The following is a 23,751-nucleotide window of genomic DNA, read 5'->3' on the forward strand; positions in this document are numbered from 1 at the left end:
CTCTGTTTCTATGAGTTTATTTTTGTTTTTGTTATTAGATTCTACATATAAGTGGTCTTTCTCTGTCTCACATATTTCACTTAGCATAATACACTCAAAGTCCATCTGTTTTGTAACAAATGGTAGGATTTCATTGGGGTTTTTTTCCTATGGCTGAATAATATTCCATCATGTATGTATCTCACAACTTCCTTACCCATGCATCCACTGATGGACACTTAGGTTGTTTCCATGTCTCAGCTGCTGTAAATAATGCTGCTATGAACGGGAGGGGGGGGGTGCAGATATCTCTTTGCTTAATGTTTTTGTTTCCCTTGGATATATTCCCAGAAGTGGAATTGCTGAATCATGTGGTAGTTCTATTTTTAATTTTTTGAGGATCTTCCATACTTGCTTTTTGCCTTCAAGGAGTCCAAGCAGGAGTGGAAGAGAAGCCTTGCAATAAGGTGCACACCAACCCAGGCAAGATTCCCGGCAGCAGGGGAGCCCAAGTGCCCCAGATAGAATGAGCAACAAATCCGCCACTCCTCAGAGGGACTCTGCTCTCCCTTCCAGTTTCTCTCTTCCTTTCAGATATTCTGAAGGGCTGCTCAAACTCAGGAAATGCTGGCCTTTGGAGTGGGAAACAGAGAGGTTGAGGGGCTTAAAACAACAGAGAAAAAGGGCAAAAGCAGTGGATACTCTAAGAGTAAGGAAGGGAGAGTAGGAAGAGAAACCAGCCTCAGTCAGGTTTTCTGCTTCCTACCCTACAAATCTGGGAAATGCATCGTGAACCTTGGAAGTTGCAGAGTTTAGGAGGCTGCTGTGAGGTGTCTTGGGCCTACTGGAAAAAGCAGGCTATGTCCCATGATGCTGGACCATTGTTCCCCAAGTTCTTGGCTTTTCTTTTCTTTTTTTCTTTTCTTTTCTTTTTATAATTTTTATTTATTTATTGGGAGAGCATGAGTGGGGAGGGGCAGAGAGAGGGGGACAGAGGATCTGAAGGGGGCTCTGCACTGACAGGCTGACAGCAGTGAGCCCAATGTGGGGCTGGAACTCACGAACTGTGAGGTCATGACCCGAGCCGAAGTTGGACGCTTAACCAACTGAGCTACCCAGGGGCCCCTAGGTTTTTCTTAATACGTAGCAAAATCTGTTGCTTCTTTTGAAATTGCCGGTTAGTATTAAATAGCACTGACGTGGACGGAACTGGAGAGTGTTATGCTAAGTGAAATAAGCCATACAGAGAAAGATAGATACCATATGTTTTCACTCTTATGTGGATCCTGAGAAACTTAACAGGAACCCATGGGGGAGGGGAAGGAAAAAAAAGAGAGAGAGGTTAGAGTGGGAGAGAGCCAAAGCATAAGAGACTCTTAAAAAATGAGAACAAACTGAAGGCTGATGGGGGGGTGGGTGATGGGTATTGAAGAGGGCATCTTTTGGGATGAGCACTGGGTGTTGTATGGAAACCAAGTTGACAATAAATTTCATATATTAAAAAAAATAAAAATAAAAAAATAAATAGCGCTGAAGCCCTTTGCCGTCTTTTTAATCTAGACCCGAAAAGGCTACTGTTGTGAGATTATTGCCACCCTGTTGTATGCCAGTTTGCTTGTGTTAGGCAGCTGTCAGCGTGGCTGAGGCCTGGCTGAATAAGAAGGGCCTAATAAAGAGAACTCACCCACCTGAAAGATCACCAACCCAGGACCCAGCAGGGTGCACCCTCATCCCAGCACACTCACCAAGGAGCACAAATGGGATCCAGTCCATCTGCACTCAGGAGACCCAGTGAGGACTCTCCACGCTTCATACACATATCAGGTCTTGTGCAGTTTTGAGTAAGGGAGTAAAATTTGCTGTCACTTGAACATCTCCATTCCCATTTAATCAACAGTGTAAGGTAGATGCTATTTTTTCCACTCTCTGGAAGATTAAAAAAAAAAAAACAGAGGCTCTCAGTGGGTTAGTGACATGCCCATCCATGGCCACAGAGGTCAGTCAATCATGTAACTCTGATTTCAGCTCAGATCATGATTTCATGGTTTGTGAATTCAAACGCTACATCGGCTCTGCCCTGGCAGTGCAGAGCTTGCTTGGGATTCTCTCTCTTCTCCCTCTCTGCCCCTACGCAACTCGTGCTTTCTCTCTCTCTCTCTCTCTCTCTCTCTCTCTCAAAATAAATAAATAAACTTGAAAAGAAAAGAAAAGAAAAGAAAAGAAAAGAAAAGAAAAGAAAAGAAAAGAAAAAAGAAAAGAACCACAGACTTTCTCAACCCTCACTGCTTTCTGGGCCAGAAGTAGCACCCAGAAAACCGCCATATGACTCTGTCGACTGCCTTGGCAGTCCAAGCACTATTTATATTGAGCCCAGTGTTAGCAATCCCACTGCCCACTGGAATCACTGAGGTTATGTGATTTAAAAATCATATCTGGAACAAACAGAGGGCTACTGGAGGGGTTGTGGGAGGGGGAATGGGCTAAATGGGTAAGGGGCATTAAGGAATCTATTCCTGAAATCATTGTTGCACTATATGCTAACTAACTTGGTGTAAATTAAAAAAATAAATTAAAATTAAAAAAAGAAGTGACAAAAGTCATATCTGTTTCTTCAGGCTGGGCTGAGAAATTAACTGTCAGAGAGAACAGAATTTAAGAGTAAGGCTATTGCTTATTAGCTGTGTCACGGCCTGGACAGTTTCCAGGGCACTCAATCTCATTTTTAAGATGAACGTTTGTTGTAGGAGTTAGAGATAATGTATGTACAGGGCTTACCTAATGCGTGACTATATAGTATGGATTCAGTAAAGGGTTTTAACGAGAGGGCCAGAGGCTAGATTATGGTAAAGACTTTGCATTTTAGTGTAGTGTGATTAGAAGCAATGGGGGGATATGCTGGAGAGCAATGGGATATGATATGCTTTTTTCTTTAACAGCAGCTTTATTGAGATATAATTGCTGTACAATTCACCTATTTAAAGCATACAGTTCAATGGTTCTTAGTATATTCCCAGATATGTGCAACAATCACCACTATCTAATTTCAGAACATTTGCATTATCCTTCCCAACCCACAACCACTGGTAACCACTAATCTACTCTCTGTCTCTATGGATTTGCTTATTCTGGACATGTCATATCAATAGAATCATACAATGTGTGATACTATATATTTTGTGTCTGGGTTCTTTTCACTGAGTATAATGTTTTCAAGGTTCATCCATGTTGCAAGATGTAGCAGAGCTTCATTCTTTTTTGCTGCTAAATGATGTTCCATTGTGCACATATACCACATTTTGTTTATCCATTCATCCATTGATGGACACTTGGGTTGTTTCCATATGTTGGCTATTATGCCTAATATATTGCTGTAAGCATTCATGTACGAGTTTTTGTGTGGACAAAGGTTTTCAGTTTTCAGTTTTCTTGGGTCATGTAGTAACTCTATGTTTCATTAGTGGAGGAGATGCAGCCTGTCTTTCACAGTGGCTACATCATTTGACATTCCCTCCAGCAGAGTATGAGGGTTGCAATTACTCCACATCTGATTCTAGCCATCCTAGTTGGGTGCAATGTGGGATCTCATTGTGGTTTTGGCTTGCATTTCCCAGGTGACTAAAGATGTTAAGCATTTGGGGTGCCTGGGTGGCTCAGTTGGTTAAGCATCCGACTCTTGATTTCGGTTCAGGTGGAGGTCTCATGGGTTCATGAGATTGAGGACCTTGTCACCTTGAGCTGTACACTGACAGTGCAGAGCCTGCTTGAGATTCTCTGTTTCTCTCTCTCTGCCACTATAAGGGAACTGCCTGGAAGGGTGACTTCCATGAAGGACAAGGTTATAGGCAGATATTAGGGGGATTTTGCAAGAGGAAAACCTCATTTCTGAACTCAGAGGCCTGGCTCCCTCCATCATTCTGAGCTCTGATCTCCATTCCTGAGTTGACTCCTTAGGCAGTGACCTTTGTGGGCCATAGATGGGCCAGCCTCTAGTTTAGATGTTTCCTAGGATCCAAAACATTGCTCCAGGCTTTGTCTCTTAGGATCCTTTTATTGTTCTGGAATGCAGAGAGGGTGGAAATATTATCTGTCCCATTTTATCAATAAGGAAACCTGGGGCGGGGGCGTCCGGGTGGCTCAGTTAAGCATCTGACTCCTGATTTCAGCTCAGGTCATGGGCTCAGGGTTCATGAGATTGAGCTCTGTGTCAGGCTCTGCATCGGAGTCTGCTTGGGATTTTCTCTCTTTCTCTCTGCCTCTCCCCGGTCATTCTCTCTTCTCTCTCTCTCTCTCTCTCTCTCTCTCTCTCTCTCTCTCTCTCCCTGTCTCTGTCTCTCTCTCAAAATAAATAAACTTTAAAAATTTTTTTAGTAAGGAAACCTGGGTTCAGAGAGGAGATATAGCTCGGTTGAGATGAGGCAGTCTCAGAGCAAGCTCTGTTCAACTCCAGGTCGCTTTGTCCTGGTGCCACAGCTGCCCAAACTTTCAAGTGGTTTGTTTCATGGTCAAGTGGACAAATCTCTTCCTCCTCATTAATGCTAGACCAGTTTGTTCCCCACTCCCACCAATCAATTTTCAAATGAACCAGTCTCAATCCTGCAAATCACGAAGTGAAATTTGATTTAGTTGATACCACACTAAATGGCCCTGACTCTTCTGGAAAGCTGCTCTGTTTGTAGAACGCAGAATGTTCTTGCACCAAGGACAGGCCTGAGCCTCCCCCATTTGGGGTACCTGTGAGGCTGTAGGCCATTTGGCTGAGTTACTCTTACTAACCTGTGAGATCAATTGGCTGCAGGCACCAGGCAAGTGACAACACAGGCATTAATTCAGCGGTGGCCGAGGCAGCCTGACAGCTAGGTACTGATTTATCAGTCCTTTTAATGAATGGGATTGCATTTAGCTAATTGAGTCTGAGACTGGCAGGAATGAGACCTTTCTCAGGCACCCTTCCTGTAATGTGCTGCCTCTTCATGGCTGCCCTGCCAGTGCAGCGGGAAGGGTGAGGGAAGGAGAAGAGGAGGCAGATGGCAAGTGGATGCCCCCTTCCTGGTCACTTTAAGGACTGGTTTGGGGGTCCAGGTATTTCTAACCTGTGTGCTGCTGTTGGGAGGCAGTGCAGTATAGGGGCAGCAGTTCCCAGATGTGATCCTCACACCAGCAGCGGTGGCAGCATCACTTGGGAATTTGTGAGAAATGCAGAATCTTGGACTCTATCCCACATCTACTTGATTAGAAAGAAACTCTGGGAGCAGGGCCCAGTGCTCTGTGTTGTAACAAGGCCTCTGGGGAATTCTGATGCTTCACTAAAGTTTGAGACCCACTGGAGGAGTTACAGGCACAAACTCCAGTACCAGGCCACCTGGGTTACTAGCTGTATGACTTTGGACAAACCACCTAACCTCTCAGTGTGTCAGTTTTTGGTATGTTAGATGAGGGAAATAATAGCACTGGCCTTTTAGGGTTGCTGTGAGGATTAAATTTGCAACGTGCTTAGAGCAATGTCCAGGACATGGTAAGGGCCATATATATTATAGGAAATAATGGAGCCAAGGACTTCTGTCTTCTCCCTTAGAATGACAGTGATTCTAAGTAAAATACTGGATCATAACGTTCCTATGATGTTATAAGTAAAAAAAAAAAAATGGTGCAAAATTGTATCTTTCCTGTGATAGTTCGTATACAAAAATATGTATGTAGATGGACAAGGTAAAATTATGGATGGATTTCTTTCTCTAATCACAAACTTGTGAAATGTGGCTAAATAGGATACATTTTTGGAATCAAAATGTTAAATATATTCAGTTGCACAAAAGAAATGTACTGGATCAGAGATAACCATGGGCAGAATTGAAGTAAATACTACTCTAGAGGACTCAAGATACAGGACTGCCATACCAGGTCTCCATCTCCACTCAGGGACAGGAGGGCACTTGTGAGCTCATCAGGTTACATCAGAGCAAAGCACAAAGTGCCTCCGGGTTAGAAAGGATAAGATGCGAGCCAGAGTCTGGTCCAACTGAGGAATCTCAACCAAGGATGGTTGGCCCCAGAGAGGACACTGGGAATTGGGCATGAGGGCTGGGCAATGGACTCATCCTCAGGAAAGGAGAAAGTGTCCAGCTGAGAACCAGCAGGGTCTTGGAAGCTGGGAGACCTTGCTGACTGTTGTGGACAAGTCTCCACATTTGTTGGGAGCTTCAACTAGATCTCCATCTGTAAAGGAGTGAAATACAGCTAGCCAGCAGGATCTGTATCTCCATCTTGCCACCTATATATCTCTCTGTACCAGAAGACTTCTGATTGGGCTATAAAATCCTGGCATAGGTCCAAGATAGCTGACTTCAAGATCAAGATCCAGGTCAGATTATTGGGGTGGGTGTGTGGTAAGCTTGAAGCTCCATCCATTAGTGCTGCTCTCAGGACCAATTTCCTCTTTTAAACTATGGCACCTAGAACAAAGACACGTCAGTAAGGGTTTGCTGAGATCTAGTATGGTGCCTTTCTCTACAGAGTGTTTCTATGCACCCCAGGAAATAGTTTACTTTTCAATGAATGCATTCCCTATTGATACATGTTCACTATGGAATATTCTAAGATGCACTAGAATTTATGCAGTATATCACACAGCTACCCTGATCTCATATTGTAGACTTTGTTTTGAGGTTTAAGTATAATATTGTGGTACATTTCTCACTTACCAAGCTTCTTTTCTGTAATGAGCTTTATTGAGACATAATTCGTGCACATACCATACAACCCATCCACTTAAAATGTACAATTCCATGGGTTTTGGTATATGTAAGGAATTGTGTAGCCATTACCACAATTTTAGAACACTGAGGGTTGATGGGGGGTGGGAGGGAGGGGAAAGTGGGTGATGGGCATTGAGGAGGGCACCTGTTGGGATGAGCACTGGGTGTTGCATGGAAACCAATTTGACAACAAATTTCATTTTTAAAAAAGGAAGAGCATAAAAAAAAATAAATCATTGCCTACTTTGGGGTTTCAGAGATTTACACCTATATTTCCTTTTAAGTTTTATAGTTTTAGGGGTGCCTGGGTGGCTCAGTTTGTTAAGCGTCCGACTTCGGCTCAGGTCATGATCTCGCGGTCCGTGAGTTTGAACCCCACGTCGGGCTCTGTGCTGACAGCTCGGAGCCTGGAGCCTGTTTCGGATTCTGTGTCTCCCTCTCTCTGACCCTCCCCCGTTCATGCTCTGTCTCTCTCTGTCTCAAAAATAAATAAACGTTAAAAAAAAGTTTTATAGTTTTAGCTATCACATATAAGTCTTTGATCCATTTTGAGTTTAATTTTGTATGAATGTGAGAATAAATTTCAACTTCATTCTTTTGCATGTGGAAATCCAGTTGTCCCAGCACCACTTTTTGAAAAGACTGTTCTTTCTTCATTGAATGAACTTGAAACCTTTGTCAAAAGCCAATTGGCCACAGATGTGTGAGTTTATTTCTGAACTCTCAATTGTATTTCACTGATCTATATGTCCATCCTTATGCTAGCAGCACACTATTTTGATTACTGTAGCTTTGTATAAAGTTTTGAAATCAGGAAGTGTGAGGTTTCTCCAGGTTCTTTTTCAAGATTGTTTTGGCCATTCTGGGCCCCTTGAATTTCCATATAAATTTTAGAATCAGCTTGTCCATTTCTACAAAGAATTGAGCTGGGCTTCTGATAGGGATTGCGTTGAATCTGTAGATCATTTGGAGGAGTATTGCCATCTTAACAGTATTAAGTATTTTGATCCATGAACATAGGATGTCTTTCCATTTGTTTCAATCTTCTTTAATTTTTTTCAACATGTTTTGTAAGTTTTCAGTGTACAAGTCTTGTACCACTTTTGTTTAATTTATTTGTGTTTCATTCTTTTGATTATACTATAAATTGAATTGTTTTAATTTATTTCAGATTGTTCATTGCAAGTGTATAGCAATAAAAATTTTTATATTGACTTCATATCCTGAACACTTGAACTTAGTTATTAATTCTAATAGTCTTTCAGCAGATTCTTTAGGATTTCTATATACAAGATCATGTCATCTTCACATATAGTTAGTTTACTTCTTCCTTTCTAATCTTTCCAATGCCTTTTACTTTTTCTTATCAAAGTGCTCTGGCTATAACCTCCAGTACAATGTTGAGTAGAAGTGGTGAGGGTGGATACTCTTGCTTTGTTCCTGATCTTGGGAAAAGCTTCTAGTGTTTCACCACTGAGATGTTACTGTGGGTTTTTCATAGATGCCTTTTGTCAGTTTGAGGAAGTTCCTTTCTATTACTAGTTTGTTGAGCGTTTGGGGGTTTGTTGTTGTTTGTTTGTTTGTTTTTTATCATGAAGAGGTGTTGGATTTTGTCAAATACCTTTTCTCTATCAGGGTAATTATGTCTCTGTTTTTTATTGTATTAATATGTGTATTTCATCAACTGATTTTCACATGTTACAAGTTTGCATTCCTAGGATGAATCCTACTTGACCATGGTGTATGATCCTCTTTATATATTGCTGGATTTGGTTTGCTAGTATTTTGTTGAAGAATTTTGTGTCTGTATTTATAAGAGATATGGGTCTATAGTTTTCATTTCCTGTGTTTTTGTCTAGTTTTTGGTATCAGGGTAATACTCACCTGATAGAATGAGTTGAGAAGTGTTATACTGTGAAAGAGTTTGTGAAGAATTGACATTAATTCTTAAATTAACTTAAGAATTAATTTAAAAATTAATTAATTTTTAAATATTTAAAAATTTTTTAAGTTTTTAAATAATTATTTTAAAAATGATTTTAAAAATTAAAAAAATTTAAATGTTTGGTATAATTCACCAAAGAAGCCATATATGTCTGGGCTTTTCTTTGTGGGTAGTTTTGATTACTAACTCAGTCTCTTTACTTATTATAGGTTTATTTGGAGTTTCTATTTCTTCTTCAGTCGTTTTTAATAGTTGGTGTCTTTCTAGAAATTTATGCATTTCATCTAAGTTCATAATGTGTTTGTACAATTGTTCATAGTTATTCTTTATAATCCTTTGTTTCCAGTTTGATTATAATGTCCCTTCTCTCATTTCTTATTTTAGTAACTGGGATCTTCTCTTCTTTATTCTTGGTCAATCTAGCTAACCAAAGTTCTTTTGTATTTTCATTTGGTCCTCAGTCTCCTTCTGCCTACGTTTGGGAGACTTGGCCAATCTAAGAACATACATATATTTCTTTTATAGTAAATAAAATTAAGTCTTCTTCACATTCCAGCATATGGAGCTCTCACCCTGCCTCCTGCCCCCAAATCATACTGTTCTGTTCCCTTGACCAACTGAGGTAGATTCATTCTGAAATAGCTTCTTTATTAGCCAATAGCTATAGTTCATAAAGCTATCACAATTGTACCCTCTCACTTTGGAAAATGAGATGCAGCCTTTTTAGCACATGGACATCAGCCAAGTGTTGCTCATTTCTGGGTAAATATCAGGGCCCAGGGAAGAGCAGAAGGCAGCAGACCCTGGCCAGCTGGGACCTCCAAGCAAGGCATTGTGAGTAGGCTTGGGGTCTGGATTTTGTGAACAGTGCTCTCTTTGAGTCTTGAATGGGAATAGAGGCAAGTTAGAAAAGCAGAGGCCTACTGCCGTTTTGACCATTTGTCTCCTTGGCCATGGCACCCAGGACTGTGCTGCCCTGGTTGGCAGGGAATCAGTTGACAGGTGGCAAATTCAGGAAGTCAGGAAAAAAGCATTTGGTATTTTGGGAAAGTGTCAATTCTGACTATTGTTCTGGGATTCATGGCACAGTTAGTAATATTTCCCTTTCCCTCTGTGAGCCCTAAAGCCTGGCTGGGGTGCTATGGTAGAAGAATCCATTAACTCAGAAAATGTCTTAGAGCCAATAAAATATCCACTTAAAGATTATTTCCAGACTAATGAGAAATCTGTGTGTGCAAGCAGGTCCAAATTTTAAAATGGAGTAAAACCCACCAAGATTTCACTGGTTAAGGAAGTAGCAAGAAATCAACTCTTAAGGATGGGTGTGTGGTGAGTTTAAAACTCAAACCAAGTGTGACAGCCTCAGCCCCACCCTGGACTGCTGACTCAGGACCAAGAGGAAGAGGGAGCTGCCGGACTTCATGATTTCTGTAAACAGTTCTTGAAAGAGAAACCACACACTTGTCCTTCTGCCAGCCCCCAGCTTCTCCTCACATCTGATAGTGCAGCCATTGTCTTTTCTCTGACACCCAAGGGCAGGGCTCCTTAACTTGAGCTCCATGAACCTTTGAAGGTGTATGTGGAGAGAATTTAGGGGATCTATGAACTTGGAATGCGAAAATTATTTGATCTTTTTTCCACTAATCTCTAACAGAAATTTAGCATTTCCTCAAGTTCATAATGTAGGCAACAAGCCAAAATAGTATTAGTAGTATCTGTTACTTTATCCCTAATAGAAATCACAAATATTTTCATATCACATCACAGTTATATTTCAAAAAAGTTACTTATGCTCATCATTACTTCAAAACTTCTACCTACAGATTTACCACTAAATCTTGTGATTTAATGCATTATTAAAGTAGTAATATAACTAGATCATAATTTCTTTGAAATATTTTAAAACTATTTCAATATGATTGTTTTACTCTGTAAATCTATGGATTTTATTTTATGCACCTGAAAACATTATTCTTAGAGGGGGTCCAGTGGCTTCACCAAACTGCTAGAGGGATCTATGACCTAAGAGAGATTAAGACCCTGACCTGGATCTTGGTGCTCTCCTGCTCCACTGGCCTCACTTCTGACCTACAGACCTTGCTTTATATTACTTGGAGGGCTTGAAAGCACTTGCATGCTAGTGCTGTGACACTGAGCAAGTTAAAGTTTCCATGCCATTTCTTAACCTGCAACATGGGGACTAATAACACTACCTACCTCATATGGTTGTTGTAATCATTCAGTGAGTTAATAAATGTAAAGCACTTAGTGCCCAACAAATAGTAAGTGCTAATAACTAGTAGATATTTTTATTGTTGTTGGTTCATATCAATTATTGTGCTAATATACACTATTATTATCTCCAATTTTATTTTATTTTTTTATTTTTTTTATAATTTTTTTTTAATTTTTTTTTAACGTTTATTTATTTTTGAGACAGAGACAGAGCATGAACGGGGGAGGGTCAGAGAGAGGGAGACACAGAATCTGAAACAGGCTCCAGGCTCTGAGCTGTTAGCACAGAGCCTGACGCGGGGCTCGAACTCACGGACCGTGAGATCATGACCTGAGCTGAAGTCGGCCGCTTAACCGACTGAGCCATCCAGGCGCCCCTATTATCTCCAATTTTAGAAGAAGGAAATGGGGCTTAGAGAGGTGAAATAACCAACCCAAGAGTATCCAACAAGGAAGTGGCAGAGCCAGGGTTCAAAGCCAGGTCTGTGTGATTCTCAAGCCCACTGGATGTTACCTTGTGCCCCACAACTGAGAGGGAGCGATGGCTCCCCAAAAAGATGGAGGCCATCAACAGGGTGCTCAGTTGGGAATGAACAACCAGCTCTGCAAACTCTTGCTTTCTCTTGCCCAACTTTTTCCTACTGTCCACACCCCCAACTTGACTGGGAAGTGTGGGGGCGCAGTGCTTGCATACAGTGAACCCTCTGCCAGATCTTAGGAAGCTAGTACTCCTTCCAAAGTCCACGTGCAAAGGGGACAAGTGCATGTTCTCACACTGAACAGCAAGCAGCCTTGCAGCAACAAACTTGTTTGGAGTCATGAACCAGCCTCTGCTCCCAGGTGGAACTTGAGCTTCACAGAGCAGTGGGGTCGGAAGCAGGGAAGGAAATGAGGGCTCAGAAAGGCAAGAGTTTGTCTGTGGGGTGAAGGCAGTTTCGTGGAGGAAGTGATCTTTGAGCTGATAAGATTGCCAGTTGGGCCAGAAGTGACTTATGACTTCTTAAGGCAGAGGGTAGAGGGTATGCAAAGGCCCAGAGGCATGAAAGGGCCTGGTAGATAAGGAAAGAAGGGAGTAACTTGGGATGTCTGGGGTTTGGACTGAATGGAAGAGGGAAGAATGATGGCATGGGTAGACGAGATGGCACAGGTAGTTTATGACCAGATAGTGAAGAATGCCAGAATCAGATCTGCAGGTCTTCCAATAGAGGAAGGAGAGCTCTTGGAAGGTTTTTGAATAGGGGCAATGGGACCAGATTTGTGTGTTCAAAGGACCACACCCACCCCCAAGCTCTCAGGAAGGTGGATTGATTAGAAGGGGTAGAGACAAGAAACTGGTTAGACCAGCAGCAAGGCTATTTGCTAGTCCAGGTGAGAGATGAGGAGAAGCTGGACTGTGGGGGAGAAGTCTGGAGCTTCTGGAATTCTCTCTGTTTTTTGTCTCCATGTGAGTGGTGGGGAAGAGGTAGGACCGCAATTGCTGGGGGCACTTGCCCTCCTCATGTTTGTACATGGGTCTCATGAAGGAGGGCTTCCTCAGGCCAGAGCATAATTGCCATGAATTCACATTCTAACCCTTTCCATTTATTAACAGCCCACAGCAAGAGCAAAATCAAAAGCCAGGGTCCTACTTTCTGGCACCCCTCTCCCAGGGGAGTTGCTGGGGGGAGGGGCCCCAGCTACACTCCTATGTGAGGCAGGCAGGAAGAGAAGAGGGGACATAAGGAGCAGGCCAGAGCCTGCCCTGTCAAAGGAAATATCCATCCTCCTAAGCATTTCAAGAGACTGTTTTCTTCCAAGTAGGTCCCACTGTTACCACAGCAACTGAGAATCCTGGCTTTGTGTTTCTGTGTCTGTTGAGTCCCTGGGGAGAAGGGGCCTTCAGAGCTTTCCCTAGGCTGGTCAGGATGCAGGAAGTGCTAGCCAGAGGTGGAGCCTCCCAACACCATTTAGTGGGTAATCTCTTGCCTTGTTAATGCCTGTCCTTAACCCCCAGGGAGAGGCCAAGGTTCCATTTGAATCAGTTCTGGCTTAGGCTCCAATGAACCTGGTTTCTCAGGTCCAGACTTCTGCATCCATCCTTTGGCACATCTCTTTCAGGAGGGTGCAATCCGAGCAGGTATCCAGGAGGGGTGAGCTCACACCAACCCTGGCACATGCTGGAGGACAGTTGCACAAATATTCCTTCATCACTTACTATGTGCTAATACAGGATCTCCAGGCTTGTTTTTGCTCCAGGGGAGCTCTATGGGAAGGCTCAAAACCTAACTGGCCATTAAATGTCAGCCAGGATAGTTAGTCCCCAAGGCTGTATTCTGCATTAGGCTAGGCATTAGAATTGCCCAGGGAGCTTTTCAAAAATAGAAATTCCTGGAGATTCTGATTCTACCAGTATGGGCAAGTAGAGGGTGGAGGTTAAGATGGCCAACTGCTGGATTTCATAGTTGAACTCAAGCAAGTGACCTTGAGCTGCTAGGTCCCTACAGAATGAATAATGGGAACTGCGGGGCCCACTTCACAGGCAGCAAGATGCTCTCTGCCTTCCTCCATATCTTGGGGACAGGGTTTTTATGACTCTTACAATCTTTGCTGCCCTTCTATTGCCCCCACTTTTTGCTTCCTTTTTCCTTTCTTTTATGCCAATATTTCCTTACTCTTGGTATGCAAGAGGGCTTCTGTGAGGTGCAACCTGGCTACCTTCCATTGGGCAGCCAGGACCCCAGGTGGGGGTCTGCCCATCTCCTGGATCCCATACTCTGTTGTAGCAGCCCAGGAAGGCATTCTCATTTCTGGCATCCTCATAAATCTGCTGAGTCATCCTGAGCCCCCATCAAGTTCTCTGATTTTTTCCCACAAATTTCTCCTAAGCCACATCTCTCCCACTCAGGCTTCTGTGGTTGTTTTTCTGAACCTGACTACAAGGTCTCACATGTGCATCTTATAAAGGCCATTTCAGCACACCCTTCCAGGTTAGGGAAATTTGGAGGGGGAGCTCCTGATTCCATTATGAAAGGGATCCTCTAGTCCTCCAAACTTCATGCCATCTGCAGATGCCCTTGGCAGGCTGCCTTGACATTTCCATCCAGCAGCCCATTTATTCCACTCATTTCTTCATTCATGTACCAAACTAGGTTTGAGATCCTACTGTGTACCCAGCCTTGTGCTGGGTACCAGGAACCCAACAGTGACTAGACAGATGTGGAAGCTGTGGTCTGAATAGGAATAGGACTCAGGTACAGTCCCAAATCAAGTCAGTGTCAGGGCGGGACTGGAATCCAGGGCTCTTTCCCCTATACTCACAAGGCCTTTGGCTGCAGGGTTGGGGCAAGGCTCACCTTCCTCTTATTTTCCTCCACCTGCTCTGATGGGGCATGACACAACCTGGGCTCACCTATCCCTACCTGCGATGGCATGAGAAACTCTAGGGGTGCTAGAGACCTTGTCTGACCCCCTGAAGCAGAAACGGAAGCCCCAGTGCTCACTGATGCGGCCCACAGCACCACAGCTCTGTCCCTCCCCCAGAAGGGGCAGTCAGCCACACACACCTACTCATCACCTTAAACTCAGCACCTTACTCTGCAGGTCCTTCCCTGCAGGGCAGAGCGGCCACCTGGCTGGTTCTCCCAAAGCCTCCAGAGACAGTGCACCTGATGCACATATCTGCTTGCTTTGGCAAGGACCCAGAATTCAGTCAGGTTGAGACTTGAGCTCATTGAGGGACTTTCTTGGGATCAGCATGGGGTATTAGAGTTGAGAGAGTATGAGTTTGGGAGTCACAAATACCCAAGTCCCCCATGGAACCTAGTGTCTCTGAAATTCAGGTCCTTCAGCTCTAAAAGGAAACACATTACCTGCTGCACTGAGTTGTTGTGGGAATGAAATGAGGTGTTGGTGAAAGTTGGTCAGAAACATGCTGGTTTCCTCTCTCCTCCTTTCCTCCCTCCCTCCCCACTTCCCTCTTCCTTCCTTCCTTCCTTCCTTCCTTCCTTCCCCCCAACCTCTTAAAGGGGCAAAGCAAATGTGCTTTGTTTCTCATTGTGCTCCTGTAAGCTTGGGGGAGGGTGGGCAGGACAGGGTGGGTGTGCAGGCCTAGGAGATAGTAAGGGCAGTGAGTGGAGGCAGAAAGGGGCAAAGGGTCCCGGGAGCTAACTCTTGGGCAGTAGTGGAACTGTGGAAAAGCTACTTGCCAGCTGTAAACCTTGGACCAGTGACTTCTCCTCTCTAAGCCTTTGTTCAATCATCTGTAAGATGAGGATAAGATGAAATGAGATAAAGATGTGAAGTGCCCAGCAAAGTACTTGTACCTAGTAGGGGGCTCAGTAAACATTCCCACCCACTGTCCCAGGGGGAGAAATTCCAATTCATAGCTGGGAAACATTACCAAATCCAAGAATAGGATTCAGTTTCTTCTGACCCTACAGTCTGTGAGGAGCAGTGAAATCTTGCTGGAAGCGGTTCTGTGTGAACGGCTCTGGGCATGTGTATTTAAAAATATTCAGCCACCAGCTCACTGGTGTCCCATAGCACCACCTAGTGCCACAAAATGGAAGGGCCCTCCCAACTCACCAGCGCCACCCAGCCCCTGGGCCTCCCTCCTCCCCCCACCTCTCTGGTCAGTTGTGTGTGTGTGTGTGTGTGTGTGTGTGTGTTGGGGGCCAGGAGGGGTGCCGTTTTAGGATGATAGGACTGGGCCACTCATAGCTTTATATCCCAGTAAGTGGAGAACTAATGCTATTTTTCAAGATGGCTAATCCTTTTATCTCCCTCCCAACAACTGCCATCCACAAATGTGTAGGACTCTAGGTAGGTCCCTTGAGCCTCACTGGGCCTTCGTTTCCTCATCTAAGGGTCACAGGGCTTCAGGCTAGGGTTGATTCAGGCAAGGTGCCTGGTAAATGATGCCTATTGAGTACTCATCTATGTTTGCTCAATAATGCAGAGAGACACAATCTTTACACACCCTTTATATTTTTATTGAGGAGAAAGCTTTAGCATACAGAATGATTTATCTTCACAACACAGTAATGCAACAATAACACAATAACAATAACACATTTGTCTCAAATGGGTTTCCTCCCGAGTCTCTGGGAATCCTTGGGCTGCCTTCATACCCGCCCCCCCGCATGCATTTCCCCACCCCCACCCCCACCCCGCTTTCAACCCAAGAAAGCACCCAAAGCCCATAGTTCCTCTTACAGCTCTTGTGACTGTTACATCACAACAAATATTGAAGATCTGGGAAAAGGGGGAGGGAAAGAGGGTCAAGGGGAAGCCCAAGCCCCCTGCCACCAGAGGGCCAGAAACCAGCTCACTGCTCATCCGCTGTTTTCCCGGTGGAGACTACAAGGCTCAGGGTGAGAAGCACCATGGGAACAGGCAGGGCCTGTGCTGAGGGGTCCCTGGAGGTTGGGGTGCAAGGCACCTGTCCTTTGCACTTCTCACTCAGGGACATGGGCAGCAGGGCCAGCGTGTCGACTGTCAGCAAACAGGGTCCACAGCCTAGAAGAATAGCAGTTCCCCTTCTGGAACTCTCTCCTGAGGAAATAGCTGAAAAACAGACAAAATTTTCTTTACAAGGTTGTTGACTCCCACACTGGTGGGAATGGAGAAAACCAGGCAACTGAAATGTCCAACGAATCAGGAGAATGCTTAAATAAATTATTCAGTATGCATGACTGCATCGGTGGCAGCCATTTTAAATCCTGCTGATCAAGAGCTTACAGGATGATCTCAGCTTTGAAGAGACAGAGTGAGAACACGCTAGAAAGAAAGGCAACAAAGTGTTAATAGTACTTGCATCTGTGTGGTCGGGTCCTGAATGTTTGAGGGTGTTTGTCCTTATAGTTTTCTCTATTTTCCATATTTTTCTATAATGATTATCTATTATTTTTCTCCTTGGAGAAGGAGGGAGCCTTTTTAAGAGGTAGCAACAGGTTATAGGAACCCGGCTCCACTGATTCCCAGGCTAAGAAGTGGGTTATAAACAAAAGGGCTTCTTACCTCCCAGTGATGAATAGAGACCTCACCAGAAACCAGCCAGAGGACTGGGTTTCTCTGTGACTCCTCTTCCTCCAGCTCCTTCCTCTTGCCTCCAGGCTCAAAATCCTAAGGCTGGGCTGAGGTTATCTGTCAGACTCCGGTGAGGAACAGAGGCAGAGTTCACTATGTTTTCTTCCCTCTGGCCACAGACACTGTGGCTACATGTGCCCAGCTGCCAGACACTAGGCAGGAGGCTCAGTGTTGGGGGCAGTTCAGGCCAGCAGCAGGTCTGGCTGGCATTCTGTGGCCAGAGTGACATAGTATGTACTTTTTCACTGCAGAAGCAGTGTCTTCTAGACCCAAGACAAGCAGCAAGACCCTTTATGAGGGCACCTATGTTGGTACCCAGAAGTCCCAGGGATTACTAGGAGGCAGTCACACTCTTAAGCCTCATTGTCTAATGGAGGTCCAGCACCAGGCCATGGCTGCCCCCCCCTCCCATATAAGAAACATGAGGACATCCCAGCTTAAGGCTGCAGTGTGTGCAGTCTCTGTAAACAGAACCTTCCTCTCTCCTCTCAGAACTAAGGAATCCTTTAGGTCGAAATTAAAGAGCAGGCCTTGGGCCCTCTCTCTTTTAACAGTCCAGAAAAGAAAGGCCAATTAGGCCTCCTCTGGAATCTCAAGGAAGGCAAGTCTCCTGCAAAGACCTTTGGCTGGGGACTGCAGTCCAAGGCCTGGTCAGGGAAAGAGACCACTGTCCCTAAGGAAAGAGTCATTCCTTACAATGTCAAACTGACTTGCTGCTGCTTCCTTCTTCTCCTCCTCCCCCTCCTTTTCCTCCTCCCCATCCTCCACCTTTTAGGCAACATCAAGAAAAGGGTTAGAGCCTGTAACATCGGACTCTAATGGCTGGGGATGCCCGGGAAGGCAGTGTGGTAAGAGGAGAGGGTCCCAGATTTGGCGAGCTGGTCCAAGAGCCCTGCCACAGTAGTCTATGTGGAGGAGGAACGAGCTTGCTCAGTCAGTCAAGAACCAATCTCAGCCAAGTTGTCCATCTGATGTGTGGCTTTGTGTGCGCACACTGGGCTAGATGTAGAGTTCTCTTCGGGGCCCTTCTGCTGGAGGTGTGGCTTGAAGCAAGTGTCGGTTTCTAGGTACATCTCTTGATACCATCCTGCTTTCCGTTGATTATATCTAGTAAGTGGCCTCGGTGGCTTTAGGAGTTCAGTGTAGCCTGTCCTTTTGCTCATTGGTGTGGGGGCAGATCAGTGAGGCATTGGGTGAAGTCCTGGTGATCCAGTCAGAGGATAAAACCATAGAACGCAGGGTGAATAAACGCAGGAGAGGTGAGGGTTAGGAACAACTAGAGGGGAAATACAAGAGGGTGACCAGTTAGTTCTTTTATGGGAACAGGCCCAGAAACCTGCTCTCTAACTTGTGGCAAGCCTGAGCAGAGTGCACACCAAGAGGACAGCTATCGCTGATCCCTTCTTTCCCAGGTGGCCTTGGTTGGATGCGCGGCACTTGCTGGTCAGGGCTGCAAGATGATCTGGCGTTCTAGAAGTCTTCTTCGGGCTCTGCAGGTCTGGAACTCCCTCAAGTACTGGTCAGCAAAAGGGGCAGGTGTGGCAGCGATAGCAGGGGCAGGGGACGCAGTAGAAGGGTGTGTTCTGCTTGGCCAGCTTGCCCCAGCACTCACACGCGAATTCGGCCACGTGCCGCCCGGTGGCCCCCCTGTCTCGGAGTGAGGCGGAATAGCACCGGGGGACGTCTTCGAATCTGGCGTTGCCCCAAGCGACCTGCGCGGCGAATCAGTGGCGGCGAACTGTAGAATGGTGAATTAGTACCCGGCAGGCCCTCCAGAAGTGGGACTCGGTTTTGGTTCCTCCGCCTGCTGGGCTGTATGATGGGAGGCGATGCATCCAGGAAATTTTCATGATAGTAGCCAGTAGTCTGGGATGAAGCGTGGGCAACGGTCGGCTCCATCTCCATCAGCTCGTCGAGGTCATCATCTTGGGTCTCATCCTCTGACTCTTGCTCCTGTTCTGGCTCTTGCTCTGGCTCCTGCTCTGGCTCCTGGCCCCCATCTGCACCTGCCTCCCCACCCTTATTCTCATCTTCATCCTCGCTCCTCTTGAATATGTTCACCTCCACACCCACATCCACCTCCTCATCCTCATCGTCCTCTTCCTCCACTTCCTGTTTCTGCTTCATCTCCTCCAGCTGCTTCTTCCTCATCTCTTCCTCCTTCTTCCTCTTCTCCTCCTCCTCCTTCGCCTCCTGCTGAATACCTCTCACGTGCCTTCGCTGGTCCCTGTCGTAAAGCTTGCGCCTGCGTGCCTCTTCATCTTCGTCACTGTAGTACTCTTCTTCATCACTGTCGTCGATATTAGGGTCCTTAGCAAAAGGGAAGAAGATGTTGCGAACCCCAGGGAGAGGGATTGGCTTGGGGACACGCACTTTTCTTTCTATCTCCACACATTCGAGAATCAGCTCATCCAGGTCGGCCATTTCGGTTGACCATAAGAGCTCCTTGCGGAAGAATTCTGACAGGCCTTTAAGGAATTGGTTTTGAAGGCGGCAGTCATCCCAAGACAAGAATTGGGCCAGGAACTGAAAAGCATCCGCATAGCTGCCTAGAGTACAATCCCCCTGCTTGAGCTTGCGGATGGCCTTTTTAGCCACACTTGGGGGGATGGGCCCGCAGAATTCCTTACGGATCTCATCCAGGAAGCGTGGGAAGTTGGCACGCAGGGGGCTTCCTTCCCGGGTGACTGAGATGGCCCAGTCCTTGGCTTCACCAGTGAAAAAGGAGATCAGAAAGGCCACCCGCTCGGCGCCCCCGGGGAAATGATCCTCATGGTCAGCTATGAAGGTCTCTAGCCGCATCAGGAATTCGGCCAGATAGACCGGGTCGCCCGAGAAGGGCTCTAACTCAGGCCGCTCCAGCGGCGGCAGAGGAGGCTGTGCCGGCTGCTCCTTCGATGGGGGCGGGGGCAGCGCCGGCGGGGGCGGGATGGGCAGCGGGGGAGGGTCGACGGGCGCGTCGGAGGTACCGCAATCCTGGATCACGCTAATCAGCAGTTCGTCCGAGGCATACTCGGGCTCCGCGCGAGGGGGAGGCCAGCACAAGAAAGGCAGCTCTCCCTCGGGAACTGCGTCGATCTCGCTGAGCGGGAACTCAAAGTTCTCCTCGGCCAGGACGGGCACCACCGGCACTGGCCAGCGGATGTAGCTCGAGACGTTGCCCCGCAAGGAATTAACCTCGGCTAGGGCTCTTCCGAGCTGAAGGCCTAAATTGGCATTCTCCCCGCGAAGGGCATTTAATTCTTCTCGCAGGGCCACGTTCGCCATGCGCAGGCTGTTTAGATTTCCTGCGGCCTCGGACATTAGGATTAGCTCCGGGGCCCTGAGTCTGAGGGCGGGGGCGAGGGTGGGGGTGGGGAGCTGGAGGCCGCGAGGGGAGGCTGAAATGCGGCGGTGGGGTGCGGGGGGAGGGGACCGAAGTGCCGCGGCGGGGCGCGGGAGAGGCCGAGCCACACCCACTGGGGCGAGCACGGAGGACGGGCGCTCCGGGCGGAGTGCCCAGTGGCTCGGCCCGGGGCGCTTTACCTCGTCCCAGGGATCGGAGAGGGCGGGCGGCGGCGGTAGCCGGGAAGACGCGGGCGGCAGGCGGCAGGCGGCGGCGGCACGGGCAGAGGCCGGTGGAGCGGGAGGGAGCTGCCTGCGGCAGGATCTGTCGAGGAAAAATCTTGCGGCTGGCGAGTCCCCGCATTTTAAGCGCAGCCTCGCTCCGCCCCCCCACCCCCGACAGGGCGGGTCTTGGGGAACCGCGGGCGCCCACTGGCCACCGCGCGCCGCCCCCCCCCCCCCCCCGCCCTCAGCTGCGCCTCTCACTGACTCTCTCCTTCCCTAGCTGCAGCTAACTCGGGTCGGGAAAATGCGACAGCGACTGCCCACTCGAGGTCGTCATGGCGACAGCCAGTGAACGTGTTCCTCTCCTCGGGCAGGCCCCCGAGTGTAGAGGAGCTGCTTCGAGAGGCGCAGCTCAATCTCCAGAGCCTGTTGCAAGGTACTGAGAGGGAGGGGGGCTGCGGCCGGAGCCCACAGGCGAGATGCGCAGCGGCTGGAGGGAGGCGAAGAAGAAAGAGGACAGGGACCAGCTAGAGAAAAAGAACAGTTTAAAACCCACTGAAAAACAAAACATAAATTTCCCATCTCTTTACCTTCCAGACTAATGATTTCTACGGCTGTTTACTCGCACCCACCCCCCGCCCCTTTATTTTGCAGTTCAAGAGTACATGGGGGGCGGGGGGGGGGTAGACAGAGGCAGAAGCAGGGCAATGGTCAAGCCATTTACCAAGAGAGCTGGGTGAGAGACTCCTCCTGAGTGGCCTTACAAACCTTCTAGACCCTCTCTTGCCACATCACCCATGTCTTTGGAATCCTCGCACCCAAAGACAATGGAGGCATCTGCAGGGTCTCCCTCTCAGGACTTCGCTCACTCTGCTCTTGTCTTAACCTTGTCCGTGTGGCTCCTGGGTAGCTAGCTACTGCCTCATCAAAGGAAGCCCAGTACACAGCACCCAGATCTCTCCTCGTCCCCAAATCCCAGCCTGGCATCTTTGGAGTATACAGATGAGTACCCTGTACACCAAGCTGGGTCCACATGACCCAGAAAAACAGCCCAGTTGTAGTACCAGAGCAGTCAGATTGCATGCACCAGGTAGAGTGAGAAAACACAGACTTTGAAATCAGACAGACCTAGAATCACATTTGAATCCCATGCCTAACCAGCTGTGAGACACTATGCAGATTACCCAACCTCCCTGAGTTTCAGATCAATCCGTCGTCTTTCAAATCAGATTCCAGTTACCCACATGACAAAGTTTTGTGAGAAGTAAAAATGGTATGTAACCTGCTTGGCAAGAGTATCTTGCAGCTGAAGAGACCCTGATAAGATGCATCGTCAACTCCCAGTACGTGTCCTGTGGAACGCAGGGCATGGCTGGGAACGATACTAAAGTTACCATAAAAGAAAAGACTGTACAGTCCGTGATAAGACTTTGCAATATGAAAACCATACTCGTTTATCAGAGGGATTTAGCTAATGTGAGTGGCAAAAGGATTAAACCTCAGTGCTATGCGAGAGGCTACTGGGGCATTACAGTCTCTGGATGGAGGTTACAAGGGACATGCGTATGTCAAAATTCACTGAGCTGTGCACTTAATATTTGCGTTCCTTACTGTAGGTAAGTTCTATCTCCATGAAATAATACAAATAAAACCTCAGTTGTAGTCGCAAGCTCCATGCCTATGCCAGGAACTCACTGTCCCACTTGGGCTTTTTTCCAAACCTAGAAGCCCTTCCTCGCTCTCCCAACCCCCAATCCTCACACTTTATTCAAAGCTCTCTTCTTGCCTCACCCAAAAACCCCTTTAACACTCTGCACTTTGCATCCTTCCCTGCATGAGCACTCGTGCCAGCTGCCTTATGCCATCCAGCTCAAGAGGTCTTGTATAGTTCTGAGCTGCTTTTTCTCTCATTTGTCCCTTCATTTACTCATTCATCTACTAGTCCTGGGTGTAGAGTTTGTCCACATAACCAGACTGACTGTCTCAACATAAAGAATGTTATCTCTTCATACCCTTGCCTTTCTAGAAGCACCTGGCACAGAGCTGGATCTCCAGGAGGGGCTCAGTAGACATTTGTTGAGTGAATGTTACATGTGTAAAGAAGCCTTATCGGCTCTCATTTATCCACACCAACAAAGGTTAACTTGTAAGGGGACTAGAAAACAGCAGCTGGGCCACCCAACTGGACTACAGCCCAAACCCCCACCTCCCTGCCAGGGCAGCAGTGACCTTAGAGAAGCAAGGTTCTGAGGGACACCATGAGCCTTGTGTTCAGATAAGAGAGGAGCTATCATGCAGAAAAAGAGTCCATGTGCTTTATGTTGCCACCATGGGCAGATTTAGGATGGGTGGGTAGAAATATAGAGGGAGGTATATTTCACCTCAAGATAAGGAAGAGCTTTCCTGACACACCTGACGGCCCCAACTGTTCTTGGATGGAATGAGCTGCCTTGGGAGGAAGGCTGCCCTCCCTTCTCTGCAGGAGCATGTGGAGGCTGAAGAAGCAACTGGAAGGGCTGCTTAGGAAGAACTCTGAGCCCACAGTGGGGTGTTGGACCAGAGAACTTTTGAGGCCCCTCCTGAGTCCAAGTTTCTGGGAGTCTTAAAGTCTGTTCAAATGTGCATAGAGCCCCACCTGTTGGTTCTTTGCTCTCACGTTCCTCCTTTACTAATCAAATTCATCACTTAAATGAAGCCCATCCAAATCCTGTGCATCCTTCTTACTCGCTGACAATGCCCCTCGACTTCTCCCGCCTTCTATGTCACTACCTCTGCTTTCCCTCTGCTTCAACTAAGCCCCTCTTGACCTGACACCACCCACAGTGGGACCAAGGTGCAGGGAACCAGGCCCTTGGAGGCTCAAATAAGAGTTCTTGACATCCAAGGGAGCACTCCACATTGGACTTTCCAATGCAGATGTCTTCGTGATTCATGCAGGTCCTTTCCCTGGTAGGGCTGCAGAAAACCTGAAGAGGTGCAGGGTTTCAGAGAGGGGACCCTGCAGCCTACAATGGCAAAAGGTGTCTGCTTTCCGGACCTCTCCTCTAGGTTGAGCACCTAAGGTGGGGGCCATCAAGACACAGGCTTGGTCTCAGAACTGGCACAACTCCATTTCATTGACTCTCTTTTCTCCTTGGCGCTCACAGTCCTGGGAAGTAGGACTTTTTCCATTTCTGAATGCAGAGGCTCAGAAGCCGGAAAATATCCTAGAGAAACAATGCAAGT

At 46.9% G+C, this 23,751-nt stretch overlaps 2 protein-coding genes across 2 annotated transcripts in view; one reads left to right on the top strand and one right to left on the bottom strand.

Moving 5' to 3' along the window:
• Positions 1 to 23,751, top strand: part of NHSL2 (NHS like 2) — a 274,214-nt gene that overhangs the window by 232,272 nt on the left and 18,191 nt on the right. Inside the window, exon 4 of the mRNA XM_045051075.1 lies at positions 20,807 to 20,962. Within this exon, the coding sequence (XP_044907010.1) occupies positions 20,807 to 20,962 (156 nt within the window). The remainder of the gene's footprint in view (positions 1 to 20,806; positions 20,963 to 23,751) is intronic.
• RTL5 (retrotransposon Gag like 5) lies at positions 15,860 to 20,673 on the bottom strand. The gene is made up of 2 exons (XM_006943819.4): positions 16,909 to 20,673; positions 15,860 to 16,455 (listed from the first exon to the last, which is right to left on the bottom strand). Exon 1 carries the CDS (start codon positions 20,278 to 20,280, stop codon positions 18,586 to 18,588), a length of 1,695 nt encoding a protein of 564 aa, XP_006943881.1. The 5' UTR covers positions 20,281 to 20,673; the 3' UTR covers positions 15,860 to 16,455; positions 16,909 to 18,585.

This window comes from Felis catus, chromosome X (genome assembly GCF_018350175.1).
Source record: "Felis catus isolate Fca126 chromosome X, F.catus_Fca126_mat1.0, whole genome shotgun sequence".
Classification (NCBI taxonomy): Eukaryota; Metazoa; Chordata; class Mammalia; order Carnivora; family Felidae; genus Felis; species Felis catus.